The sequence below is a fragment of the Mixophyes fleayi genome, chromosome 5 (assembly GCF_038048845.1).
Source record: "Mixophyes fleayi isolate aMixFle1 chromosome 5, aMixFle1.hap1, whole genome shotgun sequence".
NCBI lineage: Eukaryota > Metazoa > Chordata > Amphibia > Anura > Limnodynastidae > Mixophyes > Mixophyes fleayi.
The window spans coordinates 233534911-233551517 of record NC_134406.1 but is presented as its reverse complement, the minus strand read 5'-3'; the positions used below and the strand labels follow the sequence as shown (position 1 = coordinate 233551517).

Here is a 16607-nt window from a genome sequence, read left to right as displayed (position 1 = left end):
GAAGATGCATCCCAAATAAACGTATAGAACGAGGACCAACTCCACCAGCTCAGAGGTGCACTGGAATCAAATCCTTTTATAGAGTATTAATGGCTGTGCACCCTTCCACACTGCAAGAAATTCCCACTAAAAATGTGCTCTTTCCACCCCTTTGTCTCAGTTCAATAATCTCACTCCGGAAACTGAAATCTTGCTTTTGTACCATTTAGCAAAACTAGGAGCGCCTACTCTGTACTTTGCAAGGAATGCTCTCACTCTAACTCCTTTACAAACACCACCAGTTTGCTCCATAAACTTAAGCTCCTATCTGAAAATCTTGGTTCACGCCACCTCCGTAGATGATTGTGCAATGCAAGGCTATGATGTTCATAGACTTGTATTGCTCTCCACTGGAGATGTGGCTTAAAGCGGTGGCGGTCATAATTGCGACACTGTAAATGTCAGCACTTAACATAAAAATGTCTGCAGGCTAAATGCTGACACTTACATTATGCTGACACGTTGACAATGTGTACATTGTGATTGCACAGTCTGTAAGTCATACCTCATTTCAATTGTATTCATTTATTTTTAATTCCAAACACATTGAAGATCGTTTGCAAAAGCGCAGAAGTAAGGCCTCATGTCCCAAATGATATGTGTGCCTATCTTTACGTGAATACGTTGAATTTTATCTGTTGCATATGGAGCTTGCAGGTCAAAATGGTGGCATCTGTGGTGGTGCAAAATTTTGCATATTCTGCTGCGAGGAGAGTATGGGAAAGTGCATTTCTAGGTGAATTTTGACCAATATAATCAAAATATTCAGAAACACAAATGTCTCACATAATAAAAATAGTCTGAACAATATTAACAAAGTAATACTGAAATATTGAAAGAAATAATTGAGGTAGTCCTACGGTGGTCATAGAGGAGAAGTTTTTATTCTTTCCATCCTGCTTATTTCCAACCACATCAACAATCCTGCACAAGATTGCACAGAGCATTTTGATAGAGGTAGTTCCAAAATTCGGAATGTGGGCGTGCTCATTGCTGTGCACGAGGTGGAAAATTAGGCGCATTTTTGCAACATGAAATGCGTTGTGTGCCCTCATGTTTAGTGTATCATAAATGACCATTACTGTCATGTAACTGTGGAGTATGTTGGCATTGTGAATAATGAATTGAATATTCTATGCGTGTGGTATATCTCTAGTTTATTGGAGCTACAACACTGGATTATTTGGTTCAATTCTGCTTTTTTTTCTCTTTTCCAGACAACATTTAGCAACCCTTACCTTGCCTTAATGCAGACGTTTACTATGATGCTTGGAGATATTAACTATCAAGATGGTTTCCTTCATCCTCTGCTCGGAGATCAAATAGAATACCCATTTTTAACTTTTGCTCATCTAATTATATTCACCCTGTTAATTCCGATATTACTGATGAACTTGCTTGTAAGTTATTTCGAATATATTAGATCATTAAGAAATGAGCAGCTTTAATCACCAATATTTTGTTTGAACAAAATTACATTGGTTCCTCAGAACTGCAATGTGCAGTGACGTGAGTGGAGGTTATACTAAGTTTACCTTATTGACAGACAGCAACAAATGTCTGCCTGTAGTGTATTGCTAGTCTATGTGCATTATTTACTGTACTCTCATCTGCAAGTAGACATTAGGTCTTATTTTCTAACATTGTATTTAGGTACAAAATGTCAACGAAACCATAGCAACTAATTAGATACTTTTATTGTCTAATGGTTCCCATACATTTTGCAATTTCACAGCTAATTAGGCTGTTTTAGACCTAAGTGGCTTCATATATGGGCTCAAAAAGAACTCTGGTCTCTATCCACATCTGGGGGTAAATGTATCATACTCCGGTTTCCTCAACTCGCGGGAGTTCGGTGAGATGACAGCTAAAATTTAAAGCGGCGCTGCCTTATAAAGGGAAACTTGCCTTTAAGCTATAAGATTTTAGTCAAGATGGATGTAAAATGTGGTTGGCCAAGTCTGACAAATGTGATGAGCATCCGAATTGACTAGCAAATGGCCAGTTTTGCTTGCAGTTGACCAATAAAAACTGATTGTCAATTGGTTGTTTTGCACCTAAATGGAATCTTACTAAATGAGCCCTGTTTTTAGAAGCAAATGCCTATTTGGTTGCCATGGTTTTAGTGCAAATACAGTATGTACCTTTGAGTAAAATCCCTACATGAGAAAATTCTAAAACTTGTATTATTTTTAGTATACATTTTTATTTATTGATAACTATATTATCTTTTACTTAAACTGTAGATTGGTCTGGCAGTTGGTGACATAGCAGAAGTACAGCGAAATGCATCACTCAAAAGGATTGCAATGCAGGTGAATAACACATATTGGGACAATTACTCTGTACTTTGAGGTATAACTATACTAAAAACTAATTTTATAACACGATGTAAGACGGATTTACATGACTTGTACACTGCCATAGTGATGTCTGTAAAAGTAGATGGTAGTGTGCTAAAAATGCAAAGAAAATTCCATGGCAATAGAACTACTCAATACTAATTGTCTATTAAAAAAATATTTTAATGAGTTTGAACATTTTAACAATGCACTCTATATATAGATGTAACCATCTTTATGTTAGTGTTTAACCTTTTATAACTTAATTTAATCCATTAGGAAATGTATCCTTGACCAGTGCTTCAGTGCTGCCATTATGCTGAAATGCGCAGTAATTGTAACCGCAGAATGAATAGGAGTTCAGTGGCAAGATGGATGGAGGGCCACACAAGGATTTATAATAAAGAATGGTGAAAAGTAGCCGTTTTCAGTACACAGTAAGGCAATAAGGCAAAAGGTTCAGGCAGAGGTGTAGTTGAGGACAATCCGAGGTCGGTACATGAGTAGTAGATAACTAGAGGCAGAATACAAGAACAGGAACAGGAACTAGATTACTGTCAGGAGCACAATAATCTGACAAGGAGGACAGGAACAGGCCAGGTTGTATAGGAAGTGAAGGGGAGGAGCTAGAACATGCTGGAACATTAGGAGATCATTGAAACTGAGCTAGAACACAGAGTAAAGGTAAAGAGTTGTCCTGCAGGCCGAATAGCTTAGTTAGCAGGGCAGAAATATAAGCCCTGGGTTCAAATCCTGACAGTACTCCCTTCCTTCCATTACATTCTCCGGACATTTCAGGAGAAGGCTTGTTAGGATGTCTGAGGTGAACAGTCTGGTTAATCTAGAAGCATGAACATTTTCTGCAGGCTCCCAAGAATTTCACCAAATATTGTAATCTATTTCTGGGGATTCTGGAGTCCAGGATCTCTTCAACAATAAATTTGTCATTTCCTTCCTGCGACCAGGAAAGGGGTTGCCATGAAACAGTTTAAGCAATGAAACATTTAATACGGGATGTATTTTCATAAAGGCTGGAAGTTCTAAGCATAAAGCAACTTGGTTAATTTGGGACAGGATCTTAAACAGTGCAATCATTTTTTGACCCAATTTCAATGAAAGTATGCACTCTTTAAAGCTTTTAGTGGATAGCCAAACTTTGTCTCCAATCTGAAAATTGGGTACAGCTCTATGGTGTCTGTCTACACCTTGTTTGTAATGCTCTTGAGCTTCTCTCAAATTTTCAATAAGCCTCTTTTAAACTTCTTGTAAAATTATGCTTCTATCAGTCACACTTGGAATCTGGGAGATTCAGAATAAACGCTGGATGGAATCCAAAGTTGGCAAAGAAAGGACTTTGGGAAATTGAACTGTGTTCAGAGTTATTGTAAGAATATTCAGCAGTGGGTAGAATATCCATTCAATCATCTTGAAGGTAACTGAAAAACATTGTAGTATCAAGCATCTGATTAGCCCTTGCAGTTTGTCCTTTATACTGTGGGTGGAAAGCAGAGGACAGATTAACCTTTTCCTTCAGGCCAGTGCAAAAACTCTTCCAAGGCTTGGAAGTGAACTGAACATCTCCCTCAGAAACTATATTATCGGTGATGCCATGAAGCCTGAATATTTTCTGAATTGTAAGTTCTGCTGTCTGTTCAGCAGTGGGTACTCCTTTAATGGGATAAAATGAGCCCTTTTAATAAGACAGTCCACTACCGCTAGAATTTTTCTCATTTCTTTCGAAGGAGGTAGATTGACTATGAAATCCATAGAGATAGAGTTCCAGGGATGAGATGGAATAGGAAGAGGTTGGAGTAAACCTAGTGGTGAGGTGCAAGGAGTCTTGTTTTGGGCACATGTCAGGCATGATGAAACATATCTTTTAGCATCTCTTTTAAAATTTAGCCACCAGAAGAAATGTGCTAGAAATTCTTAGGGGTATATTTACTAAACTGCGGGTTTGAAAAAGTAGAGAAGTTGCCTATAGCAACCAATCAGAATCTAGCTATAATTTATTTAGCACATTCTACAAAATGACAGCTGGAATGTAATTGGTTGCTATAGGCAACATTGTCACTTTTTCAAAACTGCAGTTTAGTAAATATACCCCTTAGTCTTATATGCTCCTAAATGTCCAGCTGTTTGGACTAATTTCAAGACTTCTACTCGTACTGACTCAGGTATATAAAGGTCATGAAATTGAGTCCAGTAGCCATTATGAAATGTTAAATGAACATCTGTAGAAAGTTTTCTGAGGAAAATATCAGCATCATAACCATTCTTCAAAAGAGAGAATAAATCCGTAGAAACAATAGCCCCTAAGGAGTTGTGCGCAGGTAGAATCGTTTTTCAGAGTTTTCTTCTAGATGAGGCTCGGAAAACATTCTAGAGAGTGCATCTGCTTTGCAATTTCTGGATCGAAGTCGATAAGAAATGATGAAGTTAAAACAAGTGAGAAATAAAGTCCATCTGACCTGTCTAGGGAACAATTGTTTAGCAGTGTGTTAAAATTCCAGCTTTCTGTGATCGGTGAGAACTGTCACTGGATGGACAGAACCCTCAAGAAGGTGTCTCCTTTCTGAAAAAGCACACTTAATTTGGATGTATCAAAATTGGTGCTGATGTGAAAAGAGTCTTAAGTTGGGTAATGTCACGCTCTGGCCCCGCATACTGGCACCAGCGTCTGTACCTTCTTCTCACAGGCTGTGATACCGGCATATCCTGGCACATCAATTCCATAAACGGGCACCATCTTGCGGTCGGACCTGCGAATGTGCAGAAGCGCAGTCCTCCTTTGAAACCTCCTCTTTTCCCTCATTGGCCGCAGGATCATGGAGCGCTTTTTAAACCACCTGTGTTCACCTGTCTGGCACCTGTTCTTCAAGCTCACTTCCTGCAGCAGTAGAATCTGGCTCCTGCTTCCTCCGTGACCTGCTTACTGTTGTGTCAGCCTGCTCTCATCTCCGTGGCAAGCATTGAAATACTGCTTTCCAGTGACTCTACTACTACCTCCTGAGTTACTCATATTGTGTCAGCTTCAGTTCTCTCTCCGCTGCCTCTCTGAGCTACCGCTGTTCCTGTGACCAGTGTTCCCTCTAAGCTGAGCAATCTGGAAATGATAGAGTTAAACCTGTATCTTACTAGGAAACATCCTGCAGATTGTGAATGTAAACCTTTCGGGTGGAGCACTCATTAGAGTGACCTTTTAACTCTTTCCTTTCCAGATTGCTCAGCTTAGAGGGAACACTGCCTGTGACTCCTCAGCTGTTGTCCTGAGTTACCACCGTTGTGTCAGCCTGCTCTCATCTCCATGGCCAGCATTGAACTACCGCTGTTCCAGTGACTCTACTACTACCTCCTGAGTTACTCATATTGTGTCAGCTTTGGCTCTCTCCGCTGCCTCTCTGAGCTACCGCTGTTTCTGTGACTCCTCAGTTGTTGTCCTGAGTTACCACCATTGTGTCAGCCTGCTCTCATCTCCGTGGCCAGCATTGAACTACCGCTGTTCCAGTGACTCTACTACTACCTCCTGAGTTACTTATATTGTGTCAGCTTCGGTTTTCTCTCCGCTGCCTCTCTGAGCTACCGCTTTTCTTGTGACTCCTCAGCTGTTGTCCTTAGTTACCACCGTTGTGTCAGCCTGCTCTCCTCTCCGTGGCTAGCATTGAACTACCGCTGTTCTGGTGACTCCATTGCTTCTCCTGACTTACCTCCTTGTGTCAGTGTCTGTCTTCCATCATTTCCTGGCTCCTCCATACCTCTCACGGGGCTGCCACCTGAGGGATAGGTGCCTTTAAGACCATAATCCCTTGCGGGGGTTCTTGATGACTACCACCTACCCATTAGACTCCGCACCCGTGAGTGAGCCTTGTCATATCCAGCAGAGTCTGGGGATCCACAGCTCTGCCAAGACAACCGTGACAGGTAAAAGCTTCTTGCGCTTCAGGGGACCATTCAAAAGGAACGCCCCTTTTTGGTAAGAGTCAGCAGAGCAGCAGTCTACAGAAGCAGAAGCTCTGGATTCGAATTATGACTGTAATGGAATGGAATGCACAGCCTTCTTGTTTGCTACAGCTCAGGTGTATTATTCTAGCATTACAATGCGATCAGACAAGCATTTTCCAGTTGGTTAAAACAACTTAATATGGTTTAAAGGCTAAAGTAAAAATGACTGCATTTGTATGCAACATAAGACACAAAATGAAATAGACATGCCACAAACAAGATCAATCAAAAAGCTGCCAAAGGTTAACACATCAAACCACTGATAGATAATAATATTAATAATAATACAATTCAATGTTGAACTTATTACAATATTGGACATGTCAAAATAACCTAGTGCTAATGAATAGTTTAGTAGTAGTAACTAATTGTCCAATATTGTAATTGGTTCACCCAAAAAAATACATGGTTATTATAAAAAACTGTAAAAACTAAACAAAAATGCTAAGTCAAATAGGAAAAACACAAGCAAAATGAGTAGCTACTTGGTGGCCGAGTTATCCTCACATTCTAATAACATTAAAAGACTAATGGAATACAATTTAGCAACACAAATGCTTGCGTTTTAAAACACATTTTTAGTATAGTTCCACCTGAAGTGGAAAAATGTGCTCTTAAAATGTTTTAATGCAGGCTAGCATTAGTCTAGAAATATATAGAAAACTTCTGAAATGTGTGCATGGGAAGACATAATGAAATAATAATACTCATCCTACCTTCTGTTCAAACACTGCTGCCTATCTACAGGCCTGACACCTGTGTTCTCCTTGCACCTTAGTGTCCAGAAATTTGCACAGGGAAGTAAAATTACTTACCATGCCCCCTTTATATACAGCTTTGAAATTTCCCATAATTCCATTTTCTTCTTAAAGGTAATTTGCAGCAAATTCACAGGTTTTCCTTACATTAATTTAATTATTAACTGTTATTTATATACCACCTTCATATTACAAATTACTTTACAGAGTATATTTGATTGTTCAAATCAGTGTTTGCCACAGTGGAACATACAATCTATATTCCCTACCACACATTAGGATTAATTTTGTCAGAAGCCAGTTAACCTAGCAGTAAGTATTTGGAATGTGGAAGCAAACCCATGCGAACACGGGGAGAATGTGCAAACTCCGCACAGATGGATCGAATTGCAAACACCAGCCTTGTGTTTGCAAACATTTATTGTTGCTTCACATTAATGCTTTGGTGGTGATGCCACCTTCACCAGGACAGGATTACAGCAAAATCAAAAAGTACACTTTATAAAAGAATAAATTGTCTCAGGATCCAATCAAATTGAAGGTGTGTTCAGGAGGTGTGTCATTATGAAAAGTAGAGATGCTCAGACTCGGTTCAAAAACCGAACCCCCCCCCAGAACACCGCCAATCCGAGTAACAAGCCGAGTTGGCTCAGTACTTTCCCACTTCCTCGGATCTGAATCGAGGAAAAACGTCATTGTTGCGTCATCAGATCTCGTGAGTTTTGGATTCCATAAGTACCTCCCTCCCCAGGAGAAAGGTACCAGTGCCATTTCTCACACAGAAACAAGAGTAGAAGTGTTCTCGTCACTCTCCATTCTCCATTGCTTAGTGCCATTGCTCATACAGAAACAGGAGGGGTAGCAGTGTTCTTGTCACTTGACAAAAATTGACTGGAAGTGACTGGAAATTAATGTTTTTGAGGTTAATAATAATGCAGGAACAAAAAAAGAACCAAATTATGTGATTTTAGCATTTTTTAGCAATTTAAAAAAAAAATATATAAATCCAAAACCAAAACATGTGAGGTCGGTTTTGCCAAAGCCAAAACCAAAACCAAGACACAAAGTTAATAGAGATCCAAAGCCAAAACACGGGGGTCAGTGAACATCTTCAATGAAAAGTCTTTGCCATTCCTAGACACATTGTGGGATTGATGTGAAGTTGAACATATGCCTGTTTGATTAGCTGAATGCTTTATTATTTCTGATGTTTGTTATTAGGTGAATCTCCACACAAACTTAGAGAAAAAACTGCCATACTGGTTCTTGAAGCGGGTGGATCAAGTTGTTTTTGTTGTGTACCCCAATCGTCCAAGAATATGGGGTCTGCCTATCAATACAGTGAGTATTCTGCTGATCTATTTTTATCATCTATTGTTTTCTGAGAAACAAACTATTAAATGTTTTGTGACCATGATTGCACATGTTGCAGAATTAAGAGCTGTATATGGCATATGAGCACAACTCTCAATTCAGCTTTAAAATATTGTCTGCCAATAAAATTGAAAGTGTGTCTATATTTCATATGAGTTATACGGAACTGGAATGGGTATGTTCAGGCCAAACAGATAAATAGCGGCACACAGTGTCGGACTAGGGCATGAAGGGCCCACAGGGGAAATACAATGGTAGAGGCCCACCAGAGGGGGTGTGGCCAGTCCACTAGAGAGGCGTACCCAAACCAATAGGAAAGCTAGCACCGTAGTGTAGTATATAAAGAATGCAGTGTGTATTTAAAGAGAGCTGCTCCTTAGATTGGGTGGAACAGTCATCAAAAATCAGGATTGTCCCACTAGAATCAGAACATTTGATAGACTGTCCTGCTCTCTCCTATCTGTTCTTTTCACTTTTACCACCTGTGACAGCTGGTTTCTTTAGTTGTGGCTTGTCTGGATCCTGGAATGTTGGTGGCAATATTTGGGAAAAAAATGGTTACATTTAGAAAATTACAACCAGCTCCAGCGTTAAATCAATAGTACCCATGATTAATACTTAGGGCTTCCTCGAGCCCCAACATTAAAATAATAATATTCCCATTTAATAAGTAGATCTGTATCCCTCCAACCAACCCCAACATTAAAGTAATAGTATTCTCATTTAATAAATAAACCCTCCCTCCAAACAGCTCCAGCAATAAATTAACAGCATTTACGTATAATATATATACCTATTTCTTGCAACCGTCACTATCATTAAATAATTCATATTCACATTTAATAAATGGAACTCATGCTCCTCAAACTCAACCCCACATTCAATTAATGATTAGCATATTATTCAAACCCATGTTCAGCATATTATACAGCTCCCAATTATCTAGCAAGTTCTATAGACCCCAGTTGTGCAGCATATTATATATCATATTATTTATACACCAATCTAGCACCGATGTCCATATTCTAACTGACCTAGACCAGGTGCATGCATAGGAACTAATAACAAGGAAATGTAATTGATTACTAACAGTATGGTTACTTCTCCTACAGTATACCTGATTCAGAGCTCATTTCAGCTATAACACCAGTAACTAATGTCAGTGCTTGTTACTTGCTAATAGTGTGGCTGTAACAATAATACAAGCAATATATCTATTCAGTATCAGAGTTGACCATATCATGAGCTCATCAATAACCAGGCGATTTTTTTGTTACTGTGTACAAAATGCATGTCCTATAGAGGGACAGTGTTAGGCCGATTCAATTAAGAGCGAAGTCTTTTAGGAACCTTGAGTGAAGTGATTCCTCGCACTGTAGTAGCAATTACAGTACATAAATATTTGCTCATGTTTGTTTCCATCTCTATGAGGTGTGAAAATTTTAACCAGTGACATCCTGTGGAGGAACAACGTGTGATAACTACTCTCTTAATTGAATCTGCCCCATGAGTTGGCAGGTTTATGAATGTTTATTCAAAATTATTTCAATTATAATATTCTCAGTTTACAATGGCTATGTACAAACAGTTGTATATAAAAGATCCATGAGGTAACTTCCTTGATGGTATACATTCCATGTTGTGAATATTTGATATATAAAATTGAACGTAAGCATATATATTTTACTTTTTTTTTTTTAGAACTTCCTTACTTATTTTATTTCTTGTGACGACTTCAAAGCTGAAATCCCCACCAATGATACAACAATGGAAGTGGAACTTTGGAAGCAGAAGAACAGGTTTGTATTTGCCACCTGCAGCCATTATTTTCCAATGGTCATGATTATGACAATTGTCAGAAAAGCGCATTGTGTACCTTCCCCCTGCAATGATATGCAAAATAACCTAAATAATTTGACACCTGGAACCTCCAAGGAAGGGGTAGGTTATGTTCTTGAGGATGTTTCTTCTCAATCAGTAAAGCTTACCTCCTACATCTTGCTACAATATAGTGGCCAACTGGAACCAGTGTAAACGTCCCCCAGTTACTTTATTTAAAAGCCTAGTCTGGCATGTTACATACCAGGAAAACATTTCCTATTACCTACCGGATAAACGAGTCAATTTTACACAAATATACTCAATATTCTGTTATATACTTATTGTATATCAGTCGTCTATTAAAAATAAAAATAGTAAAGGGAAAAGTGGAGGTGTTTCCTTTAGAAACCAATCAGATTCTAGCTATCATTTATTTAGTACATTCTTGAAAATGATAGTAACAATCTGTTTGTTTGTTATGAGCCTCCTCCTTTGCTTTTTAGAAGCTTTACTAAATCTAACCCTAACACTTTAAAAATTAAAGATAAACGTTCTTGGAATGGATCTATAGAATTAAAGTAGGATATGAAGGGGGGAGCAGCATGGCACATGGCACTTCCGTACACATGTTCTGAGCTAGCCAGTGGCATGCATAAGTGCAGTTTTTAAAACAAAGACTATGCTGTGTCAGTCATCAATATCAATTGGCACTTACACCTGCCCTGTAGCTGGAGAAAATGATATGGCTGAAACCAACTGTACTTACGAGAAACCAAGGACTTGAATCGTGCGCATCTGCATTGGAACGCCCTCAGCATGCCCTTACTGTACATTGCCTACGTTAGTTGGCCCTTTCTATCCCCAGTTCCACCTCACATGTAAGAGGCAGTAGTAAGTGTAGTTTGCGTCCAGACATGAATTGAATGCAATTGTGTTTATTCGAGTAAGGTCCATTTTTGAGCATGCGCAGAGATTTTCATGCAAGATGCTCTACACAAATGGACCTATGAATATGAATCAAGCCCAAGTTAATTTTGGGCAGTCTTACCAAACATGATGAAAAGTACCCACTGATACATAGTCCACCCAACAATTATCAGAGGACTGAAGAAACATGCAATGTAGCCTGGATGGGTCTAGATACCATCTAGAATATACTTTGTATGGGTTTTCTCTGATAACTACATTCATTTTTTTCATAAATTTTAATTGTAAACATTTTAACCTAAAATACTGGTGCTACATTAATGTTTTAAGTGAGTCAAGAGAATAAAAGCACATATAATGTAATTTCATGTATAACATTTGTACTGTTTAATATTAATGTAGATTTGAGCTTTCGTATACGGCAACAGCAGGTAGATTTTTTAACTCTGTTAGGAAAAGCTTCTCAAAGTATGTTTCACAGCAGACTAATTAAGATTTACACCTGTTTGGGGTCTGAAAAGGGTTGCAGCCCTGATCACTCTGTCTCTCAGACCTGGGGAGGAGGCTGGCTGCCTCCTGAGAGAAGCTGCTGAGGGTGAGCAAATAACCTTTGTTTGTCATTCGAGTCTGGGACACAAGATCTCAGACTTGAGAGAGAGGGCCTCTAAGGAATCTTTAGTTAGTGCCAGACAGGCAAGGCCTTTGTTCATGTTTTGCTTATTTGCAAATGCTCAATAAAACTGTCTGAGGTCAGTTGTACCAGAAGTCCTGCACTTCCTTGATTTATTGCTGCTGTTCAAAGCCATCTACCTCAGAGGTGATGGTACCTGTGCCCCTTAATATATCACTATATTTATATATAAATACATATATATATATATATATATATATATATATATATATATTTGCCTTTCGGAAGTAGCGTGAAATTATATAATATTACAGCTTTTCGTTAGATGTGCTAGAATATAAATGTATGGCATTCATTTATAAAATTTTCTGTCCGTATGTATAATTTGTACTTTCATGCTCATCATTAACGGGATTTCCCATCATCGACAGTGGGCAGGTCACAACAACAAGCAATACTCCAAAAACGCAGGAATAATATTTAAGTTGGAAATGAATCTAAATAACATTTATTCCAGAAGAGGATGACCTGTATTTTATTGTCTTTCCTTTATTGGTTCAAGTTGATCACTGAACACTTTTCTTGTTTAATGAAAGTCCGTTTCTGCGTCATAGATCAAATGCAGAAATAAAATCCTTGTTTCTTAATCTGTTATAGTCCAAACTAAGAGCAAAAACAACACCTGAAAAATACATTTCTGTTTTTTAAATATGTTTTTTTTTTACTTTTTATTAGTGCAATTGGCTGGAGCTTTAGGGACTCCTGCTCATCATACTGTGACCACTAGGGTGGCAAAGTTGCCACTCCAAGCGTCTAAGTCATTAAGGAAAGCATGGAGTAATTTTGATCCTGGACAGACCATGTTACAATGCAAGGGGTGCAAATTAGATTATTATTTTGCATGTAAGGAAAATACTGGCTGCTTTTCATGTAGCACACAAATAGTTGATAGCTTTATTTTTTTTAAAGTTGATCTAGCACATGCCCTACCTTATAAATATGTCCCCACGTTTTAAATTTACCTCCCCCTCCAATGCCACATGGTTTTGTCAATTTACAAAGTTACTTCTTTTTTTGCTTTGCTCTCCTTAGTGACTCAGGCCCCAGATGTCCAAATCTTGTTAACTCTCCCAGTCACCTAGTACAGAGGGGTCAGGAAGAGTTGTAGCGCTTTGCAGCCATTGAGACACCAGCCTGAGAATGGTTTTCACTATTGTTGGGGAACTCCACACCTGTGGTCTCTCGGTTATAGTGGAAACCAGCCCACACTGTGCAGCGCTGGGCTGGGTAAGGACTTATGAAGTGGGCGTACTGCTCCTTCTTTAAATACTTATTTATTTTTACAATATGCACTGTACATGGGAACTGTTTTAGTAAAAGTGTAGAAAGAGAGTTGATCGCAGCCAGTTCTCAGCTGGTGCAGCATTCAAGTCCTTTTGTAGAGGGGGAATAGCTGAGCATGGCAAGGAAGACCCCTCAAAATGCGCCCACTGCTACATCTGCAATAATTTTGCTCCACAAAATTAAATGTCATTTCTGGACTGCTGTGCAAAGGCAGATGTACTAGTGCACTTGCTCATTACTTTTGCTAGGTTCCCCTTCACCATGTCCAACCCTTCCCCTCTGCCTGTGAAAACTACTTCTCTCCCGCAAATGCGGCCCTCTTGCTCTGCAAACTGATGTGTCCAGAAATGTAGGTTCTCTCGGGCAAATCGAGGCTCACCAAATTCTTATAACCAAATTCTTTGTTTTATCTATATATTTTTAGGCTTAAGGATCTGTCCTCAGTTATGCAGAAGCAACATGAACTTATCAAGTTGATAATTCAGAAAATGGAAATTGTATCTGAGGCGGAAGATGAAGACAATCAGGATCGATCTCAGCATAACAAGCCAAAGAAACATATGGAACGAAAAGAAAGCAAATGGGATTGTGTAATGAAAGCCGTGAAGCACAACAATGTAAATTAGTACAATAGTATTTATTTGCATGTAGAAACACAGGCCTGTTGGCTTCCCAAATATCCAAATGCATTGAGTACTCAAATGTTTAATCGTGATCCACAGCATATCTTGACTGGTGATGTGTCCAGATTTTTTGCAAAAAACATGGGTTGCCTAGAAGTGAAATAATGGTCTTATTTCTCCAAATCCACTCTTACGAAGGATTTGTGAAAATAATGAACAATAATTTTAAGACCAAGCAATTTATCAATTATATTGTTTTGCTAAATGTAAAATATATTTTGTCTTTTGCAAGTTTGTGTGTAGAACATTTTAATTTAAAATTATATAATATTACAGAAGAGTATGTTTTTTTTGTTAGATGTGATAGAACATAGATGTGTGGTATTTATTGCGTTTCTATGTCTGTATGCTCATCATTAAAGGGATTTCCCATCTTTGATAGTGGAGGGGTCAAGATAATATACAATTACTCCAAACTAGTACACATTGGTGAAAGCCACTCCCTTGCTCTCCCAGCTCGATCATGGATGTTTTCAAACAGAGGCTGTATGTATATTTACGTTACTAGAGACAACTATATTGTGAAAACGAGCATAACTACATAAGTGGAACCCCTATTTGTTACTAGTCTGAGGTGCAGGTGGGGTTGTGTAACCATCTGTAAAACTGGAAAACCCTTTAAAATCAAAATTATATCTATGTGATTTCTTTCATGGTTCTCAGTGAAACATCTTCCAGATGTCTACTTAAGAAATCATTGCACTTTGAGTCTTTGGTACAAGATGAACTTTATTTCCAAAATGTTTCTTGGTTTTCTGCATCAATTCTATTTTACACAATGACAATAATGTTTGGTTTTTTTTGCACATAAAAAAAATATTCTTGTAGTACAAGTAGCTGTTACCATGCTCTCGGCATTACTCAACGTTTACCATTTTAATAACTGGATATGTATCTTTCCATTATTTGCTGGTCTGGAATAAGAAGTAAGCAGTTTCATCATATATAATGAAAAGAGCACCATACACATAAACAATGCTTTGAAATGAATAAAAATGTAGGAATGATATGTAAATTGGAAATTTGACAGACCTTGTCTTCTGCACTCTGAAGCCTCTCTGGGCGAGTGGCCAGATCTCATAGGTTCTGTTAGGGTTGTTGGCAAATGTTTGCACACACAGTCTGATGGAGGACATCTTCCTACCTGATTTGTAGACATACCTGAATACAATACGATTGAGTTTGATAGTCCATTTTCCAATGTCTTCAGCAATGTGACCAGTCTTATGTATTTTAAGACCATAACTTCCAAATTACGTACTCTAATAGTTTTTACAAGTTAATATTAATTTTAAAAAAAAGTACAAAAAATAACTTTTTAACTAGGGATAAGCTAAATTTTCAAGACAGCCAAATATTTGCCTCACTCCATATTTGGGTGTGGAATTTGGTCTTAAGTATTCCACGCACCATGGTCATCCCAGATTTATTTGTTGACAGTACATTCTGCGTAATGTTGAATTTACAAATGCAGTGCTGAATGGACCTTCTATAGAATGGCAAATCAAGAGTAGAACTCAAAGATTGTGTTGTCTGTTCTACTGTGAAATTTGTATTGCATAAAATTCCGCAGCAAATCCGCTCATCTCTAATCATTGCAGTGATCAGTTAATATGTCATGCTAGTGCAGGTAGTGCACCAAGTTCCACACTGCATGTACATGGCTTCAGTTCACCTGCTCAGCAGCAACACTTTCCTGGAAATTATTTTAAAATATTGGCAACTATGAATCTTCTCTGTGATTAACACTAACAGCATTGCCATTAGTACCCATAACACAGCTGCATTGAAACAAAAGGCAAGAAGGCATCAGACACTGCTTTCCATTTACTGAATTAAAATATTCCTATTAGACACTTAGGCCCCATGTAACATCTTTTTTTCTTCTCCTTTTCTTTTACACATATAAACACCCTTCGGGCATATCTTTAACTTTGACATTCCCAGAAGCCTCAGCGCAAGTTAGTCTTGCACTGGGGAATTCTCATGCCTTTATCCAGCACTGTTTAGCACTAATTACATATTAATTAAAGCAACCATGGTCAGTTATTTACATTTTTATAAAATCTTTACTTCTTGTTTCCAGGTAACTCTGTTGACATATAAGTCAGACTTAATATGTCAACAAATATTTATATGTATCATCAATGAAATTATATATTTTGTAATCTATGATTGTAATGTCCAAATTGTAATTTATTGTGTTTTTTCTTTCCAGAGCTATAGCATTAATGTAAGGCAGCTGACATAACATATCAAATCAAAGTATTGTGAAAAGTTATGTTAAAGGCAAATAAAAAGTGAGTTTTGGCACAAATATTTGTCTTTCATCTGTAAAAATACATCTTTATAAATTATATTTGTCAATAGTTTCTATGTAAGACACTTCAGTGGATTGGACATGTGAGCGTCAAAATATTTTCTACAAATAAAACATATATTATCTCTAACTTTATTTGAAACAGGTAAGGTACCATTCCAAAAACAACTGTGTATTTTCATGCCAACAATACGACTTTATTTATTTATTCATGTGTGAACTCCATTTCTTCACCTCATCTGACCTTCCCTCAAATATAGACAAATAGGGGATCAAGGAATCATTTAGAGCTGGACATTCTAGAGGAGAGGGGGAAATAGAGACAAATGGGACAAGAGTAACACAAAGTGGATGATGCTGGTGGAG

The 16607-nt window shown here is 38.0% G+C and overlaps 1 protein-coding gene across 2 annotated transcripts in view; it reads left to right on the top strand.

Annotated features, from left to right (window-relative positions):
• Window positions 1-16227, top strand: part of TRPA1 (transient receptor potential cation channel subfamily A member 1) — a 99079-nt gene extending 82852 nt beyond the window's left edge. For both annotated transcript variants that reach the window (XM_075213643.1, XM_075213644.1), the window contains 5 exons: window positions 1257-1439; window positions 2286-2354; window positions 8363-8482; window positions 10217-10314; window positions 13663-16227. In XM_075213643.1, the coding sequence (XP_075069744.1) occupies window positions 1257-1439; window positions 2286-2354; window positions 8363-8482; window positions 10217-10314; window positions 13663-13864 (672 nt within the window). In that variant the 3' untranslated portion in view covers window positions 13865-16227. The remainder of the gene's footprint in view (window positions 1-1256; window positions 1440-2285; window positions 2355-8362; window positions 8483-10216; window positions 10315-13662) is intronic.
• Window positions 16228-16607: the final 380 nt, after the last annotated feature.